The sequence below is a fragment of the Mustela nivalis genome, assembly GCF_964662115.1.
Source record: "Mustela nivalis genome assembly, chromosome: 15".
Classification (NCBI taxonomy): domain Eukaryota; kingdom Metazoa; phylum Chordata; class Mammalia; order Carnivora; family Mustelidae; genus Mustela; species Mustela nivalis.
Window position 1 is genome coordinate 3,808,205 of NC_139034.1, and position 19,719 is coordinate 3,827,923.

Here is a 19,719-nt window from a genome sequence, read left to right on the forward strand (position 1 = left end):
CTGACTCACCAGCACCCACCATCCAGGCATCTGTGTTCAATCTGGAAATCCCTGGAGAGAAAGGTTTCCTCATCTGTGGGTGTGAAGCTGTGTGTACATATCTCAGTCATCATGGTCTGAAGGATTCAGATAATGAATGATTCCTTTGAGGCAAGCTTTGTGTGAGAGCTGCATCTGACTTCCTTAACCTCCTCTCTATAAGAGCTGAACTGACCCTGTGTCCTAAAGCAGACAAATCCTCTCCAAGCTAAGAACTGGGTGGGCTGCTAAGCTCAGCTTCTGCTCATTTGATGAGGATAGAAGAATCGGGGTTGAACTCCTGGACAACTCTACCCACACAACCAGCAGCCTGCCCACCAAAAGTAACCTACCCACACAACCAGCAGCCTGCCCACCAAAAGTAACCCAAACAATCTGAGGGTTTTGAAGGGGCGAGCGGTGGGAGGTTGGGGTACAAGGTGGTGGGTATTATAGTGGCATGGATTACATGGAGTACTGGGTGTGGTGCAAAAATAATGAATACTGTTATGCTGAAAATAAAAAATAAATAATAAAATAAGTAACCCAACCAACTCACATTACCACGTGAGGAATGACCACATTGAGGCCAAGACTGAACAGAAACCTATAATGCAGATGAAGGCATAAGCAAAGGGGCTAGTCTTTATTGAGGTTAGCACATTCATGTCAGCTGTTCACAATGATTGCAAATTGTCTAGTTTTAAAAAGCTTCCTACTTCCATACAGTTCTGTCTACATTAAGGAAGCAATAAAAATATTTTATACAATGAACAATTTCCACCTTAAGAGTATCATGATAGTTCATAAGTTTGTCAACAGACAATGCAAAACACTATTTACAACAAGATAGACTCTTTGTAAGTTCAAATTTTAGATACTTCTGGCATAATTATAAAACTAACATCGTATGTTTTCCCATGTAAGAAAGACCAGTCATTATAAAAATACTTTATATAAATTCAAAGTCAGAACTAAAACATTCAATCCTATAAAAATATCTTTTACTAATCAAAGTATCAATTTCTATGTAAATGTTTTTTTATCAACAACAGTTACACGTTTAAATTTTCAGGAAATACCTAGTATGTCGGACAGTCCACATAACATGTTAAAGTTACTTCAAGGCACAGTTGTAATCCTTTCTTAGTTTTCAGAGATAGACCACATATTTGATTTTGCTGCATATTAATGGAACAATTATTCTACAAAATGTTAACTCAAGTATCTATGTATTATGAAAGCATTTATAAAGACAAAATCTTCAGCCTATGGGAGGGATTTTTAGATAGGCATTGCCTTTAGGAGAAGGCACCACTTTTGTTAGGAGTCAGCTACGTTGTGCTTTGAAATGTTTAACTGGGAAAGCCTGTGATGGCATTTTGACCACTATCTGAAATCAGCTCGTTCATTTCATTTTGCTTACTCTCTTTTAGGGCGTGATTGGGATGATTTCTTTGTGTTCTTTTTGATCTCCTAAAACATACTTTCAGCAGCAGGTAACACAACTCGGCCACGTTAAGCAGCATGCAAATTACAGATGCAGAAATCATAAAAATGGTAAACACGGTTTTCTCAGTAGGTCTAGAGATAAAGCAGTCGACAAGGTTGGGGCAAGGGTCAATCCCACATTTCAACACCCAAGGCAGATGGTACCCATTGTAAAGGAAGTAAAACACGTACATAAAGGATGCTTCAAAGATGATTCGGAAGAAGATACTGCTGGTGTACGTCCACCACAGGGACCCCTCTATCCGAACCTTCTGCTTTTTAATGTCTTCTAAGTCTTTGAATTCATTTCTTTTCTCTCCTCGCCTAAATTTGCGGGCGGCCTCGTGTCTGTAGTAGGCAACGTGCATCGCTACCAACAGGGCCGGGGTGGAGACAAAGATGAGTTGCAGGGCCCACAGCCGGATGTGGGACACAGGAAAAAAGTGGTCATAGCATACATTTTTGCATCCTGGTTGCAGAGTGTTGCAAACAAAATCTTCCTGCTCATCACCCCACACTTCTTGAGCAGCCACTACAAGGATCATGACACGGAAGATGAAGATTACGGTGATCCATACCTTCCCGATGCTGGTGGAGTGTTTGTTTACACCCCCAATGAAAGTGTGTAGGGTACCCCAGTCCATGTTGGCTTATTCCTAAACAGACAAAAATTAGCCAAGGTTAATTAATGGAAAGTTCCTTTGATTTTATAAAATAGTATAGTTATATTAGAGACCGGAGCAAATTTCTCTTAAAGTATGCTGTGGTGGGCACTTGGGTGGCTTAGTCAGTTAATTGGTTAAGCGTCTGCCTTCAGCTCAGGTCATGATCCCAGGGTCCTGGGATGGAGCCCCATGCAGGACTCCCTGCTCAGTGGGGAGCCTGCTTCTCCTTCTCCCTCTGATCCCCACACCCCATTCCTGCTTCTCTCTTTCTCTCTAAAAGAAAGAAATAAATAAAGTCTTTTAAAAAAGTATGCTGTGATATTTTATAACTTCAACCTCCTAGGTTGCTGGTAGGTTTTCTGGTAGGGAATGCACTTAACAAACCAGCACCCTCAGACTGTTCAGGGCTCCCAGATGCTGCAGACCTTCACCAAAGCCAAGGAAGTGGAGCCGGGAAGAAGGAACCAGAGAAATAGTTTTGAAGGATTTAGAGCATACCAGTCTGTTCCAACTCCACCGGCCAGAAAGCAATAAAGGACTTTGAAATATTTATAGATCTTAAAACTTGTTCATATGCCATGGAGTAGGAAAAGTTTTAACACAGAATATGAAAAGAACATTTAATTTCCTAAGTCCAAACTAAAATTGAACCACTTACATTGTGGCAGAAATGAGAAAATGCAAATTATGGGTTTTTTTTGTTTTTTTTTTGCAAATTATGGTTTTAACTTAGCCTAGACTTTAGGGAAGCATATTAATTTTTTCAATGAAAATGAAAAGATAGGCAGAATTCCACAGCTAAAGACCTGAAAAGGGTTGTTGGGGCTGGGGAAGGGTGCAGACAATTCATTAGTGTGTCATACAGTTCTGAGGGAGTCAGCTAAGGGAGGGAGAAACTTCCAGCAGCATTGAGGAGCTCAGATTTTCAAACAACAATAAGATGGAAGACAGCCCAGATCACTATACACAAGAGGAGGGGCCCAGACTTGTAACAACAATGTCAAAAAATTTAATCAGTAATTGAGCCTAAAAAAAAAAAAAGAGTAAAATTAAAAAAAAACATGAAAAAGAAAGAAAAATAAGATACTTGAGTCAAAAGAAAAGAAAGGGGTTGGAACAATAGAGCACAACGCAAAATTTTACCTGATAACAGAGAAAATGCAGACTATTCCCTACTTTATCAAAGAGAAATTATTTAAATAATTATTTCTAAAAACATGAAACAAGAGAGGTATGGAGCTAGTACCTACCTTCTGAAAAAGAGATTCTCAATGCCCACAGTAAATATATCTTTGATCTTAAAAACTCATCTTTGGGGGCACGTGGGTGGCAAGTATATTAAGTGATCGACTCTTGGTTTTGGCTCAGGTCTGATCTCAGGGTCGTGAGATCGAGCTTGCCAGAGTCTTCTTGAGTTTCTCTCTCCCTCTTCCCCTGCGCCCCAGCCCCCACGCTCTCTCTCCCTCAAATAAATAAATAAATCTTTAAGACATTTAAAAAAGTAAAAATTCATCTTGGATAATATGAATTATAAAATTAATTTTTAATTTATAATGAAAGTCATTATAATAAATTTTCCTAATTGTTGCTAATTGTTTTCTATCCTGGAAACATTTCAGGAAGTAGAAACACATTTTGATGTTTAAACATCAAGCTATTCACCTATCCTATTTGTTAATAAAATGAAGATGTTCTGTAATTAACCAATAAACATCCCCCATTGCAATTTGGTTTAATTAAGGACCCAATCAACAAGTTTTTGATTTATCAAATAGAAGTCCACATTTTCTTACACCCTCCAAAGTGCAAAGAATTTAAATTCCTCCACAGGTAAGAATGCAGTTTTTCCGAGTTCTTTATCAACAGGCTTGTGAACAACAGCACACCTGTGGCCACCTATTACCTGCCCTTCTAGCAAGCAAACCAATCAAGGTGCAAAAGCACAACTCAGTCTGAATGAATCTGGAGAGGCTGAAGCCATGGGAGAGGTCAGGAGGTCAGAATTTCTTCAGAAGAATATGGTCCCAGCTTTCTAGAAGCAGGATTGTTGGCATCCATGCCTTAGGGCTTCTCCTTCTTAAAAAAACAGGGACAATTATGGCAGTAGTTTTATTTCTTTTGGCTTTTCTGGGTGCCCAAATTACACATTCTGAAGTTCTATCCAAGTAGCAAAGCTGAACAGAAAATAATCTATTTTATAATATTTTTGACCTCCACTAAAAATCAGTAATTTCCCCGGGCTTTTAAAGGGAGAAAAAGAGATGCCTAGGTCACTAAGAAAAATGAGTGACTACGCCCACATACAAGTGTGTCTAGCCTGCTGGTCACTCAAGACAATCAGGCTAAAGGCAAACCACCTGATCTGCTCCTGCAGGAGCAACAAAGGCCCTATTACTTCTCACAGTAGAAATGACAGGAAGTGCTGCTCTCCATATTCTCTGTCCCTCCCTTGCTCTAAGTGCGCTGCCCAGAAGCCATACAGTGAATGCGACCCCATGTTTCCTACAGTAAGAAATTCCCTTTCATTCTTCTGTCTAGTCCATATCATTCCTGAGGGTCTTGTGTATATGGGTCCTGTGTATCATTGTTTGTGTGCTAAGAGCAGAAGGACAGCTTGCCTCACAACTGTCAGGAGCCAGTCAGGGAAAGGGACTGCCCCAGACTTCCTGATACTTTGCTGCAGTCACGGGAAAGGCCTGGCTACCCCCAGGACACTCTTCCCACTGGAGGAGCCCAAGAGAGGAAGAAGCTGACTAGAAGATTCAGCTCCACTCTTCCTCCTGAACTGAACTTTCAGTGGGTTGAAGCCACTTCTGGCTTGAAGGGGAGGAGACTACCCACTGGGCCCAACCCACATCTGCCTCTCCCTGTAAAAACATAACTCCTGGGGTAGCTTTCCATCAATATTTGGGTTGTAGAAGATTTGAAGGCTGAACGCTCTTTGAAAATTACTTTCCAAAATAGCTGCATCCGTTGGAACCCTTTGCAATTAGTATTAGTAAACAAAACACCTCCTTCCTTTCATGCTTTAGAAGGCTACAGCCAATGGGAGCAGCCTTTTCAATAAAAAGTAAAATATTAACTCTTGGTGAAAGAGAAGTTTATCTTAACTGGTGCCTCTCTCTTTCAAGGAAAGAATACATCTGTCTAGCTTCCCTAGTCTTGTCTCCATACAAGACTGTGGTTATACTTCATGGCGCCTGGGTGGCTCAGTGGGTTAAGCGCGCAACTGGATTTTGGCTCAGGTCATGATCTCAGGCTCATGATCTGAGTCCTGAGATGGGGCCCTGCCTCCAGCCCCCACGTCTGGTCTGTGTTACTGATCTGGGAGCCTGCTTAAGATTCTCTCTCTTCTCTTTCTGACGCTCCCTTGCTTATGTACTCTCTCTTTTTCTCTGTCTCAAAAAAAAAATGTGGTTACACTTCAAGTTACAAAGATAAACTGTCTTTGGTTTCATAGTATATCTAAATCAGGGTGAATAACTCCATGTTGCATTCTTGATACTAAAGCTCCAGTCTGGATACCTAGTTCTAAGAATAAGTAAACCATTAATCTTACCTCTGATGACAAACACAACATTATGAAGATAGATGGTTCCTTCCCTTTTACAATTCAAATAAATAAAGTAATAAAATTTCTTGATTGTTTTAAAACTTAAGAATTTAATCATAACCAGTTTGCTTAACAATGCTATTTTAGTTTCACTGATGACAGAACCAAAACTAAAGCTTTAAAATTATAGTCTTACCACTTAGCATACACAAAAAGGGGGAAAGTGTCTTTCTAGAAAGTTCTATTTCCCTTTGGATGACCTTTTCAAAGTTATTCACTGAATATTTAATAGACGAGAACAGAACACATTTCTCATGATTTCGACATTAGCTTTGGGTACTTGAGGGGTTTTATACTGAGAAAAAACAATGTCAAAGCATAACAAGCACATCTGGGCCTTACTTCCAAGGACTCACAGCTTATTGGCCTGGAGAAGAATTAGATAAGGATCCCTCCTCAAGGGCTTCAGGCTTTCTTCTACACCATTTGATTGGCTAAAAGCCTATGTTGACTTGATATGATATGAATGATATGAATATAAATCTTTGCACAGTTTCAGTTCAGTGACGATGTCACCTGTGGATGGAAAAATCGTAGATGTGGCCATATTTCTTTAACTACTTCCCGTGTGTCTATTGCATGACCTTTGTGGGTAGTTTTTCTTTATCCCCAGAACTGTTATGAGGAAAGTCTAGAGACTGCCAGTTTCCTGAGGCTTCATACTTTGAATATCAATAAAATAAAAATAAAATCTTTAGTGTAGATTCTTTTCCTTATCAAAATAGTAATAATACCCATTCCCTGAGCAATTGAGAAAAAGAGTAAGGGAGTTTGAGAAATTGGATATGCTTCTTTATCCCACAAATCAGCAGTCCAAAAAAAAAATCTCAAATTCTCTTTTTAATCAAGAAGAATCTATGTCTGTTGTCTCTTGAAAGCTCAGGTCATTCAAGGGACAACCTTATCTCTGATTTTTAAATTTAATGACTCAAAATTTTATCAGCTGTCCTTTTAGAGTAACAGCTAGTGATAAAATGGATTTAGGATCTATGTACTTCTTCAAAATTAACTCAATAAGAAGGAAATAACTTTTTCTATGTACGGAGTCTAAATATAAACATGGACAATTCATAAAATTACATGCGTTTCTTAATCCATTTGAGGAGTCCAAGAGTTAAAACATTTTCCATTAAGCAATCTCTGTTCATTCAAGCAAACCTGTGTCCTTTCCAAAGATTTAAGTCTAACTTGAGTTGAATGACCATGAAAATAAAAAAGGAAAAGGTGCTCCATGGACTCAGTTCCATTCTCACGGTTCAAGCAAGTAAAACAGAAATCCTGATAAATTATAATGCAGCCACTGGAAATTATGGCCTCATGACCAAGACGCTTGTATTGAAAATTATTTTCCCACAATTTAATTCTATTTAGCATTTTAACTAATGTCTACAAACCACTCATAACTCCCGGACTATTCAGATTGAATCAAAGGTGCATGGTGAGGGTCTGCAAGTAAGAATTTTCCTTTCACTCTACTCAATTGTTTAGTCAGACTTCTGCAGTTCTTTTCTTTCTTAAAGCTGTTATAATTCAGAACATAAAAAGTAAGAAAAAGAAAATGAAGTCACTGTTACTCACTGTTACCAGTACAAGAGTTGGTTTTAAAATAAAAACATGAGTGAAGTCCCTGCTGGACTGATTCGTGTCTTCCCAGTTAGGGTCACTGTCCCCACTGGCCCAGTGGGGGTCCCAACTCCCACCTCAGTTATGTCACAGGCTAGAGAGTGTTGAGGTTCTCTCTTCATAACTTCCTTCTTTCCTCTTTGGCAGGGTTCAAACAACACCCCCAAAGGCTCCGCCTGATCCAAACAACAGACAAAGCTCTCCACAGGAGCAGTTTTGAGCAGCATCCTGCAATTCTAAGGAAACTGCTTTGGGGCAGGACATTTTCTTCTAGAACACTGGTTAGATTCTGGTTAGATTCTACTAGAACTGGGGCAAGAAAGAACTTCTATGGCATAAAGTCTACTGAAGGGAAAGAACAATGAATGAGACATGATAACATTCAGTCCAAGCACTACACTGACAGTGAGACCTAGGGGACACTGCAGTCACTGCTGTACCAGGTGGCCCTGCAGTGGCTGCACGCCTATACCCCCTCCAAGCCTTCATAACTGCATTCAGGCCACACTCACCTGAAGTTCAATCCGGAAAGGAGGCCAGGCCCGTCAAAACATGCGATGCAAGGGAACACCTGGGACTCCTCTCCTTCACTAGACAGGAAGTACCTTCTGGTGCCTCCACCTTTTAACTGACATGTGTCACCAGTGACTCTTAATTATTGTTGTCCAGTAATTGTCCAGTAATTGCATTATTGTCATCTGCGTTTCCCAAGTTCCTTGGGCATACATCACGCAGCCAAACGGGTCAGTTCCACCTGGGACTTATCCACTAGCCCGGTTGAACCGGCTTTCCTTTTTCCCAGGTCCAAGCAGGACTTCGTCAGGGTTGCACGAAAGCAAAGAAAACCCAAAATGCAGCAAAGGAAGTGGGGGAAAGGGGCACGGGTCCACACCCTGGCCACTGACACACACGAGGTAGTGTATTTATCAAACCTGTTGTGCAGGTCGAAGGGGGACCATCTAGGGTAAAAGTCAAACCCGTCCATCCTCTTTCCTTCTGGTGCGCAAAGGACTCCAGGAATCCGGTCGGGGCCCCAACAAACGCTCTATGATGCGGATCCACAGCAGATAAGGTTGCCCTGGGCAACCTCAACACGCGGACACCCACCCCTGCCCGCCGCCCAGCGATCGGAGGGCAACTATGCCCTGCAGCCACAGGGTCCACCATGGAGCGATCGCCCCCAAGATCGCCAGAGAGGTGACAGGCTGCCTACCTCACCTGCTCGGGGTTCTCCGGGGCAACTACTGCGGGCGAAGGGCCGAGATGGCGCCGCACGCCCACCGCCTCCATCACCGCGCCCCCAAGCCCGCCGCCAGCATTCAGGGGGCGTCGTCCCGGTCGCAGCGTGCCCGGCTCCCGCTTACCTGCTCGGCAGAACTGAGGCCGGGGGTCCAGAATCCGGGGGCGCGGGGTTCTCCGCGCAGGGCGGCGCCTCCGCCCCAACCCGGCAGCAGGTCCGGTTGGGGCGCCGCGGACTCTTCGGCCGGTGTCGGGAATGCGCAGTCGGCGCTCCCGCTCGGCTTCGGGTGCAGGCCAGGCTCCCACCTGCAGCGCCTTTTAACTTCGCCCCACCCCGCCTCTGCCCTGACGCTTCCCGGCTGGCAGCGAGGCGCGAGAGCGCGGAGTTCCGACGCGCGCCCGCCCGCCCCGGGCCGCCGGGGGCGAGGAGGGCCCTCCCTCGGGGGCGCGGAGAGCTAGGGTTGAGTACGGGAAGCTGGGGGTGTAGAACTGGCCCTCCCTCAAGGATGCGGGGAGCTGGGGGTATGGGTTGCAGGACGGGCCCTCCCTCGGGGGCGCCGGGCTCTGGGGGCTGGCCCGACCAGGTCTTGAAAGGGTGGGGGGGCTCACGTCTCCTGGCGGATCAGGGGGTTCGCTGGCAGAGCCCGTGCTCCGGGTGGGAGGCCAGTAAGCCCGAAAGCCAGGTCGTACTGGCCAGGTGCCCTAGGGAAAAAGGACTGGGCGATTGGGTCTGTAGCCCTTAGCGAGGTTTTCGAAGGAGGAGGACTCGCTGGAATCAGTGTTAGGGACAGGTTGTGTTTTTAACAGGACACATACTCCTTTTTTTCCTGGACACTTGCACTCTCTTATAGCCGTCCAGGTACTTTGCAGGGCCTTCTCCTAGAGAGCAGCCTGGAGGCACAGTGACTACTGTTCTTTATTAATGACCATTTATAGGAGTTGAAGAGGTTATTTTTATTAGTTACCTCCATCCTTTGACACCTCCTCCAGGAGAAGCAGAGCAGGCTTCCTCTGCTAGCCTAGCGTTCCACGTAAAGACCCAGTTGGCGCCCTCCTTTCACAGACAGGGCTCAGAATGCCCAGGGTAGGCACAGGGTCTGGTGCTGGGACTGCTGGGATGGAAATGGTGGGAGCTGTTTAGGGACCCGGCTTCACAGGTTCAAACCTGTTCTGCATCAGACAAGAGGTGTATGACTTGCTTATTTCACAAAATTGGCTGGTAATTAAATGTCCGCACCTAACCATACACAGTTGTTGGGTCATCTCTCATGCAACAGGACTAGTGGTGGTTCTTAAGATGCCTCTTTAAGGTCCTGAAAAATGAACCAAGGCTATTAAGGTCTACCTCCCGAAATATATATATTTATTTGACAGACAGAGATCACAAGTAGGCAGAGAGGCAGGCAGAGAGAGAGAGGGGTGCTCTCTGCTGAGTAGAGAGCCAGATGTGGGGCTCTATCCCAGGACCCTGGGATCATGACCTGAGCTGAAGGCATAGGCTTTATTTAACCCACTGAGCCATCCAGGCCCCCCTCCCCCGGAAATATTTTGAGGAGAACAAGATTCTCACAGAATTGCCCTGCCTCAGATAAGTTTAAAACACTTTGGGGGTGGGCCCTGGAATGTCCTTGAACGTAAGGTTGGTGACACACAAAAACCCGCTTTAGGCTTTTTCATTAGACAGAGTTTCTTTCTTAATGTACCCTGTGCCTTGAACGTTCCCTCAGTCTTAAGGGTTTTTGGCTGGTTCTCTCCTGCCCTCCTTTCTAGTCTCTCCATCATTCCCGCCAAACAAATGCACCAGCAGGGCACATCTGTTTGCATAGTAACATAATTCAATTGTAAAAGCATACTGTAAACCTCTTTGGGAATTACTAACAGTTTAAGCCTTTTTTTGCATTCCCACTACACTAAAGTACTTTGCACATAGTAGATGCTGCTCCGCGTGTATATGCGTATTGACTGGCAAAGCCCCAGCAACATAGCAGATAATCCTAGAAATGGCTTTTATTCCTAAAGCATGACTGCCTACATTCCCACTCCTTAGAGCTGCTTCTGTGTAGCATTGTGTTTGAACACTTATCTTCTGGACCAAGGGAAGTTGTACCATGACCCTTCCAGGAACGAACTTTTGAACTGAAGTAGTAACAAAGAATGTGTTAGATTTGCTCGGGTGCCCAAAAAGGGAACTATCTCAACACTGCAAAAGTATCTCTTTTCCTATTTGGTTTATCTATGGCTTTTCACTTTGCCTTTTAATGTTTAATCCCATCCAATTTTAACTTATCAGATCCTGTTGCAGTAGAAATTTAATATTGATTATCTAAATGTACAGACTTGTTGAGATGTTTCTTGAAAACTGCAAGTTAAGGATTTTATACTAATGAGAAAGTCACCTAGAGTGTTGACTGGTTTGTTGACCTGTGTGACAAACATGGAAAAAATTTTTGACCTGATTGCAACCTTACTCTTCACTAAACAGTATCACACAATTCTGAAGGCAAGGTTTTTGGAGTTCTGGTTGTAATCAGTGACATGAAACTCATTTGATTGATATCTTCCCTCTGCATCTTAAAGATTATTTCCAGAGGCCATAAATTTAATCCACACAGAATATGCGGAGTGTCGATCTTCCTTTGCAATACCAGGGAGGTTTGAAAGGATGATGGTGAGGTAGTCTCTTGAAATTCTCTAAATTCTCTGGGTGACCTCTATTGCCTTTACAAGAGAACAAGGGAGACTTCAGCCCCCCACTCCCCACCAGTGTCCCCTATCCCATATTCCTCCCTTTTGGCCGCTGGTGCAGACTAGCAGTCTAAGGTGGAAATACAGCACAGGGACTCTTCTTTGTAACGGACACAGTCCCAAACACCTGGAAGGGAGAGAACTGTAAATAAATAAAAATGAACAAAAGCCTATATTGAGCAGGCCTATATTAGGCAGAGGACATGGAGGAGACAGTTTCTGTCTTAAGAGTTTTCTAGTTTGATTTTTCAAATCCATGTGCAGAAATATTGTAAAATGCTGTTAAAAGGATAGTATGATATTTTACAGGTTTCTGGGAATCTACTTTTGTGGGTCTTGGGTGAGCCCAGGAACTTTCGTTTTTATTGATTATCTTGAGTACTGCTGATAGAGGTGGTCTGAGAGCCATACTTGGAAACATGCTAGTTATGGATCTTCTTTGCCTTTTGATATTTTTTGAAAGATTTTTTTCCCTTGTATTTCTTTTCATTTCATTTCAATCCCAATATAGTTAATACACAGTGTTATATTAGTTTCAGGTATACAATATGGTGATTCAACACTTTTATGCATCAAACCTAGAAACAGAGTCTTTTAAAAAAATTATTTATTTATTTGAGAGAGAGAAAGAGAATGAAAGCAGGGGCGAGGGAGAGGGGCAAGCAGTCTCCCTGCTGAGCACAGAGCCTGCGGTGGGGCTAGACACGGGACTTGATCTCATGACCCTGACAAAATAACCTCAGCCAAAACTGAGTCAGACCCTTCACGGACTGAGCCACCCAGGCACCCCTAAAAACAGACTCTTAACTACAGAGAACAAACTGTTGGATATCAGAGGAGAGGAGGCTAGGCGGATGAGTAAAATAGGTGATGGGATTAGGGAGGGCACTTGTGGTTTTTAATTATGGTAAAATACATATAAACTCACCATTTTAACCATCCTTAATTGTACAATGCATGGAGACACGTAGTTTATTCAGAGTGTTGTGCAACCATCACCACTGTTTAGTTCTAGAACATTTTCATCACCCAAAAGGAAACCCAGTACCCACTGAACAGTCATTCCCCATTTCCCAGCCCCTAGTTAACTACTAATCTATTTTCTTTTGTCTCTATGGATTTGTCTGTTCTGGATATTTCATGTAAAGGGGGTCATACAATATATGTTTTTTTGTATGTGTCTGGCTTCTTTCATTTACGTTAATGTTTTCAAAGTCCATCCATGTGTCAGTGCTTCATTCTTTTAATGGGTATAAATACCACATTTTATTTATCCATTCATTTGTTGACAGGTACCTTGTGATTATTGCAAATAAAGCTGCTGTGAACATTCATGAGCAAATTTTTGCATGAACACTTATTTTCAAATCTTTTGAGTATAAGCCGAAAAACGAGAGGGACCTCTGGGTCATGTGGTCACTCTATGTTTAACTTGTTGAGAAACTGCCCATTTCCCATTGCAGCTGCACCATTTTACAATCCCACCACCAGTGTCTGAGGGTTTCACTTTTTCCACATCCTCACCCACAGCTGTTATTTTCCTTTTTCGTTTTTTGTTACAGGCAGCTTATGGGTGTTATGGGTTTATCTCATTGTGGTTTTGCCTTCCTTTTCTTTGATGTCTAATGACACTGAGCATCCTTTCATATGCTTTTTGGCCATTTGTATATCATTGGAGAAATGTCTGTTCGATTATGGATATTATAATGTGACAATGTGATTTCCAGATACGATCTCAACAAATACAGAGTTCCTATGATGGGCAAAATGTAGGTTGATGCCCAACTCTGGCAGTTCTGTGTTCCCTGTGGATTTTGCTGTGATGAGGCAAGGTTTTTGTTTTTTTTTTGAAGATAAAATATGTGCCTGTGACGGCTAGTGAAATTGGGAAGGGGTGCAGCAATGGTCTCACCCTGAAGCAGTCATCAAAAAGAATGTCTACCTGCCATTATTCTTTCTGGCTGTCGGCATCAGAAGCTCTGCGGCTTGCCTGAGATACAGGATACGACTCTACAATTGTTCTCTAGTCTTCCATGTTGCCTTTCAAGTAGATGAATTGAAAGGGCGCCTTGTGGTTTTGGTCCTTTTTTTAAAAAAAATGATAAGCCTTTTATTTTAAGACAGTTTTGGATTTATAGAAAAATTGCAAAGATAATACAGAGAGTTACCACATACCCTCCCTGAATTTCATGGCCTGGGTGGGGTGGTAGGGCACAGAGCACTTGGGACAGTCTGCAGGCTGGCATGAGTGTGTGGCAGCAGGGATGAATGTGGTGTGTTCATGTGATAGCAGGTGGGGGTCAGGGACTGGCTGGCCTGGGTGGAGCGGAGTGCTTGTGTTGGGAATACGTGATCAGACAGGGCCAAAGTGTATGCCAGAGGATATCAGTCAGGAAGAATTTAAACTAGCTATGAAATGAGGAAGAGGGAGCACAATGACACTTGGAGTGAACTGAATCTGGCAATTTTAATGAAGTGTGCATTCATCATGAGTTAGTGCGATGTGACTGCCCAACAGCCATTGTAGTTTTGGGCACCATCAATACGAGTTTGGTGTCTCAGTGAGGTGGATGCTTCTCCCCTCTTTTCTAAGCTGTTGATCTCACCCAGTGGGAGTTGACACATTTCTTTACAGGGGAAACTAAACAGAATGGGCAGGCAGTGGGTTTCTATTAGGGGAGAAGTCAACCAGAGGCCAAAGGACTCTTAGCCAGGTGCCATCTGGATGGGGGACATACTGGTGGTCTGCAAGGTAGAGAAACATTGGTAACATAATCACCCTTGGGAAGGAAAAAAAGCTGAGTTCAGAGGTTCAGTTTTGAGCTTGAATGATCTAGAGAATCATATTTCTCTTCCATTGACAAAAAGAGATATTGGCAAAGGAAGCTGCCTTGGGAGTGAGTGATGTCTGGTGAGGCTAACTGTGTGGTGTTGGTGAAACACTGTTGAGGAAGTGTGGCTGAATGTTGGGAGTGAAACGCTAGATCTGGGAATTCAGTCTTGTTTCTTTTTTATTTTCCTTTTTTAAAGATTTTATTTATTTATTTGACAGACAGAGATCACAAGTAGGCAGAGAGGCAGGCAGAGAGAGAGGAAGGGAAGCAGGCCCCCCGCGAGCAGAGAACCTGATGCGGGGCTTGATCCCAGGGCCCTGGGATCATGACCTGAGCCGAAGGTAGAGGCTTTAACCCACTGAGCCACCCAGGCGCCCCTTCACTCTTGTTTCTGACTTCCTCCTTACCATTCACTCCTGTCTACTCCATATTTTCCAAACTGTCCTGCATTTTTCTCAACTGAGGTTAAAATCCTATCCATCTTCCATGAACTTGCTTTTCTGCAATTGTTCTTTGAACCTTGTTTCTCCCCATTTACTCCTGGACAGGGATCTTCCCTCATGGACTCTCCCCAGCCCCTCGGTCCTGCACCTATGCTCCATGTGCAGCAGTCCCTCTGCTGCAGTTGTATATGCACCTGTTACCTCTCTTGCAATGATTTCCTTAACTGTTAACACATTTCAGGACAGAATCCACGCCTTACTTACCTTTGTATCATTGCCCCTTCCCCACCCTTAGTACCACCCACCTAAGGCACAAACCATATCTGCTGCCTCTCTATAATTGATCGGAACAAATCAATCGCATTAAAGTGGAATTGAGTCAGTATATGATCACCACTTGAAAGACTGAATTCTATAGAAGGAGTTGGGTGGGAGAGAAGGTGGAGGTGTAAACATTGAGATGGCAGGAAAGAGGAATTGGAGCCAGTAACAGGAGAGAAAATATGGAAATAGAGAGGCAGAAGGCTAGCCCAAGGAGGGGAAGAGTGCAGTAGTATGGCTGACTGGGTGGGGACAGAGTATTCAGGAGGCATTGTATTAATCAGTATTCTCCAAGGAAACAGAACCAATAGTGTATATATATTATACATATACATATATGTATATATGTGTGTATATATATATATTTATTTTAGGAATTGGTTCACATGACTGTGGGGACTGGCAAGTCCAAAATCTTCAAGGCAGTCCAGCAGGCTGGAGACCCAGGGGAGAGTTAATATTGCAGCTTGAGTCTGAAGTCAGTCTGGATGCAGATTTCTTTCTTCTTTGGGGAACACTGGTCTTTTTTAAGAAGTCCTTCAACTAATTGGATTAGGAGACCCAGCCACATTATGGAGGGTAATCTGATTTACTCAGTCTATGGTTTAACTGTTAATTACATCTAAAAAATATGTTAACAGAACATTTAAATTAGTGTTTGGGGCAGCTCATTGGCTCAGTCAGTTAAGGATCTGATTTCGGCTCAGGTCACGATTTCAGGATCCTGGGATGGAGCACTGTGTCAGGCTCCCCGTTTAGTGGGAAATCTGCTTGTCCCTCTGCCCCTCCCCCTGCTTGTGCTCTCTCTCTAATAGATAAATAAAGTCTTGAAAAACAAAAACAAAAACAAAATTTAGATTCATGTTTGCCCAAATACCTGGGCTCTGTAATCTTGCCCAGCTTATGGATAAAATTAACACAAGTGGTTGGTTCAGTCTTCCTCCCAGCAGATGAATCCTACCAAAGGGAACAAAGCTTTAGTGCCACCACAGTAGACAAGGTTACTTCTCCTTCAGGGATTAACAATGGAGCTGAGGAGCCAGCCAGTAGACAAGCAAGTGAAGTACAGCACTGAGGGCTGTGATAAGAGTGGTCAAAGGCAACAAGCACCATAAATAGTACGACTATGGGAGCAAAGCAGAGGCTTCTGAATACAGAGGAGACTGGTTAAGACCTTAATTTAATGTCTGCCATGCAAGTCAAAAGAAACCACCACAAAAAGTTAACAATTATTTGTTATCCTGTCTGAAGTGATTTTACAAGTAACATTAATTCTCCCCAATGAATATGTGATATATTAATAGTAAGAAAAATAAAGATTAAAAAATAAACTAGAAGGGACTAGGGATATTGTAGGGTATGCCTTTCTTCCTTCTTTCTGTAAAAATAATGAAGACTATATTGGAGGCATTTTTCTAGGAATGTTCCCTTTGGGAAAGAAGAAATCGCCTGCTAATAAGGTGTTGAATTAATTACAAATGTATCCTTCAGGAGCAATGAACTTCTTATATGGAGCTTTGTTTGTTTGCTTTTTTCCATGACCATTCTGCAAAATATGTCTCCTGACATGACACATAGCCACTGCAATCCAGGTATGTTACCAGCTGAAGGTTTCTGGGCAGGTTTCTGAGGTGAACATAGCATACCACCAGTTTTTTTAAATTGAGGGCATGGAGATAGGAGTTAAGGAATTTACCATGGAATATTAGAAGGCAACACGAGTAAATTCACATTAACTGTGATAGGGAAATAAAAGCAGACAATTTAGGTCTATTCCCAACTCTACTTAGTAGTTTCCAAGTGGGCTTTTTCAATGGCAGTTTTTCTAACTTCTGTGGCAGATGATCAAGATCAGTGAGCCTTCTCTGAGAAAGGCACTTGAGATCTCAAGTTTTTGTAATGTGGTTTGTCTACATGGGTTTCATCACTTGGGGACAGAAGTACCTGGCTCTGGGGTTCTGAACTCAGCTCACAGCAAATCGGAACACATTTTCAGCTGAGCTTGAGCATTTCTTCAGAGAAGACATTCTGAGTCCTGGGTGGGATTAGAGGAAATGCAAGAGGATGGGAAAGAAGGCCCCATGATCCCTCTGCTTTCCTGCACCCTAAAAATTCCAGCAATAGCAATGCGGTCCTTCTTTCTGCTTCCCAGCCAAGTGCAGCCATACTCCAAGGGTGATATCATAATGTTTTTGTCACTTGTTAATAAATACCAAGGAACAGGCATTATCTCTACCTTCCAAAAGTCCCACAAAGCAGTAATACTGTCCCTTGGGAGGCACTTGTGACTTAAGACACCTCCTAGCTAGGTGCCAGAATTAAGATTCAGACTGAGTATCATTCAGTCTCCAACTATATAATTGTTCCCTACAGGCTGCTACCTTTGAACGTGCCCTTCTGGAAGCTCCCCTTAGCCTCCACTCATCTGCTCTCTCTTGCCCCTAATTATACCTCTCCCTCAATGCTATATTTCACTACTTCTCCAATGGTGATTTTCACTACCCTTCTGCTTTTTAGTGTGGGGTGAGATGTCAGCTGGCTAATCAGGCTTCTGAGTGCTCTCTATGCTATTCTGGCTTTGGAAGACCTAATTACAGCTCCAATCCCAGCTTTTATTGTTATATTGTTAATGAATCCTGGACAAAAGAGCTTGCCGTCTTAAAAATGCGAAGATGAAATATAACAGGTGAAGGTTCCTGATAGGACCTGGGCCCTGGGAGGGTGCTCACTGAAAGCGGATTTCTCCCCTTCCTCTCTTTCTCCTTCTCTGTCTTATTCTTACTCTTTCTTCCTCAGTAAAGTGGGGATATTTTAGCGTCTCAGTATTGTTGGGATCTTAAATGCGACCATGTGTATGAAAGGAAAAGCACAGTGCCTGAAATATAATAACAGCTCAATCTTTGCCCCATGCCATTTCGATACATTTCTTACTCAACAAAAAAATGTCAACAATTGACAATATGCTTTTGTGTCACCTTCCCCCACCCTTGCCTGGTTGTCTCTTGTCTTGCCAGGTTGTAATTTGATGGTGTTCTTGCAACATGAGTTTGGGGAAACAGCTTCCAATCTCAGCTGGGATGGTGCTTGTTTGAGGTTTGGTGGCCCCATTTGTTTCTGGGCTCCCTGTTGTGTCAGTTAGTGCCTTGGCTCTTTGGAATTGGCTTTCTGGGGGTGTTCCTGCCTCTTGTTCTCATAAGTGTCCAGGTTGTCTGTTTGAACCTGAAGACATTGCAGGGAGACTAGAATGTCCAGAGGAGGATTTGAAGAAAAGTTGGGGGGAAAAACTTGTGGCTCAAAGCTGCTCCATGGGTTTATTTTGCCCTCATTTATTGAAACATATTTTTCAGAATCTCTGTATTCCTCTATTTCATTTAGATCTGGCTGATTTAAAGCTGCATATCTGTCACTGTGAAGATTTAGGAGGCTTAATATTCTAGAGAACTTCTCCTGTTACAGTTAATCTTGCCTAGCTCATCCCACATTTTTCCTAGTTACTTCTACTACTTAGGATGAAATAAATCAATTTGAGAAATGAAATGTGAAAAGAGTAAAGCAGCTTTTAGGGAAAATAAAGAATAAAGGGCAGCTCCTGGGTAGAAATAAGGTAGAAAGTTGGCCCATTCTTACTTGGTTGGGTCTTTGCTGTATCATTTTATTTATTTGGAAATATTATAAATTCTTATAAATGACCTTTATTTCCTAATGTCAATATATAGAAAAGCTTTACCAATTGACCCTAATCTCTTTCTTCCCATCCTGAATTATTTGAAAGTTTCTAAAGTACTTAGAAAGAGAAACAGCTATTGCTTTTAAGAATATATTGAGGGGCGCCTGGGTGGCTCAGTTGTTAGGCCGCTGTCTTAGGCTCAGGTCATGATCTCAGGGTCCTGGGATAGAGTCCCACATTGGGCTCTCTGCTCAGCAGGGAGCCTGCTTCCCTCTCTCTCTCTGCCTGCCTCTCTGCCTACTTATGATCTCTCTCTGTCAAATAAATAAATAAAATCTTTAAAAAAGTATATCCTATTTTTTTAAATTTTTTTTTATTTTTTATTTATTTATTTTTTTAAATTTCTTTTTTTTAAATTTTTTATTTTTTATAAACATATATTTTTATCCCCAGGGGTACAGGTCTGTGAATCACCAGGTTTACACACTTCACAGCACTCACCAAATCACATACCCTCTCCAATGTCCATAATCCCACCCCCTTCTCCCAAACCCCCTCCCCCCAGCAATCCTCAGTTTGTTTTGTGAGATTAAGAGTCACTTATGGTTTGTCTCCCTCCCAATCCCATCTTGTTTTATTTATTCTTCTTCTACCCATTTAAGTCTCCATGTTGCATCACCACTTCCTCATATCAGGGAGATCATATGATAGTTGTCTTTCTCTGCTTGACTTATTTCGCTAAGCATGATACGCTCTAGTTCCATCCATGTTGTTGCAAATGGCAAGATTTCATTTCTTTTGATGGCTGCATAGTATTCCATTGTGTATATATATATATAAAAAAGAATATATTGAGAAATAGCACTAAACAAAAATGTATTGCCTAATAGAAATTATTAGGGAATTGATGCAAACATTTACATCACCATCATTTTTATGCACATGGATGCTTTTAAAAGATTTTAGGTTTGTTCTCTAGTTTAATACTTTTCCAAAGAGAAGTTTTACACTGTTAATTTATTAGCAAATCTCTTCTCTAAAGTAGTAAAAAAGTAAAATT

General features: G+C 42.4%; 1 protein-coding gene across 8 annotated transcripts; it reads right to left on the reverse strand.

The window, feature by feature from the left end:
* Nucleotides 1-633: 633 nt before the first annotated feature.
* On the reverse strand, nucleotides 634-9,241 carry GJB6 (gap junction protein beta 6). Of its 8 annotated transcripts, none has more exons than XM_082701445.1 (3): nucleotides 8,775-9,241; nucleotides 6,130-6,303; nucleotides 634-2,165 (listed from the first exon to the last, which is right to left on the reverse strand). In XM_082701445.1, the coding sequence occupies exon 3, from the start codon at nucleotides 2,151-2,153 to the stop codon at nucleotides 1,374-1,376; it is 780 nt and encodes a 259-aa protein (XP_082557571.1). In that variant the 5' UTR covers nucleotides 2,154-2,165; nucleotides 6,130-6,303; nucleotides 8,775-9,241; the 3' UTR covers nucleotides 634-1,373. The 8 variants fall into 8 exon arrangements, with proteins under 8 accessions (XP_082557571.1, XP_082557570.1, XP_082557573.1 ...); XM_082701444.1 differs by having other exon boundaries at nucleotides 6,144-6,303; nucleotides 8,775-9,239; XM_082701447.1 differs by lacking the exon at nucleotides 8,775-9,241 and adding an exon at nucleotides 8,629-8,739 and having other exon boundaries at nucleotides 6,144-6,303.
* Nucleotides 9,242-19,719: the final 10,478 nt, after the last annotated feature.

What these genes read in the sequence shown, in the direction of transcription:
- GJB6 (XM_082701445.1), bottom strand. Translation starts at nt 2,153, where the DNA reads ATGGACTGGGGTACCCTACACACTTTCATTGGGGGTGTAAACAAACAC.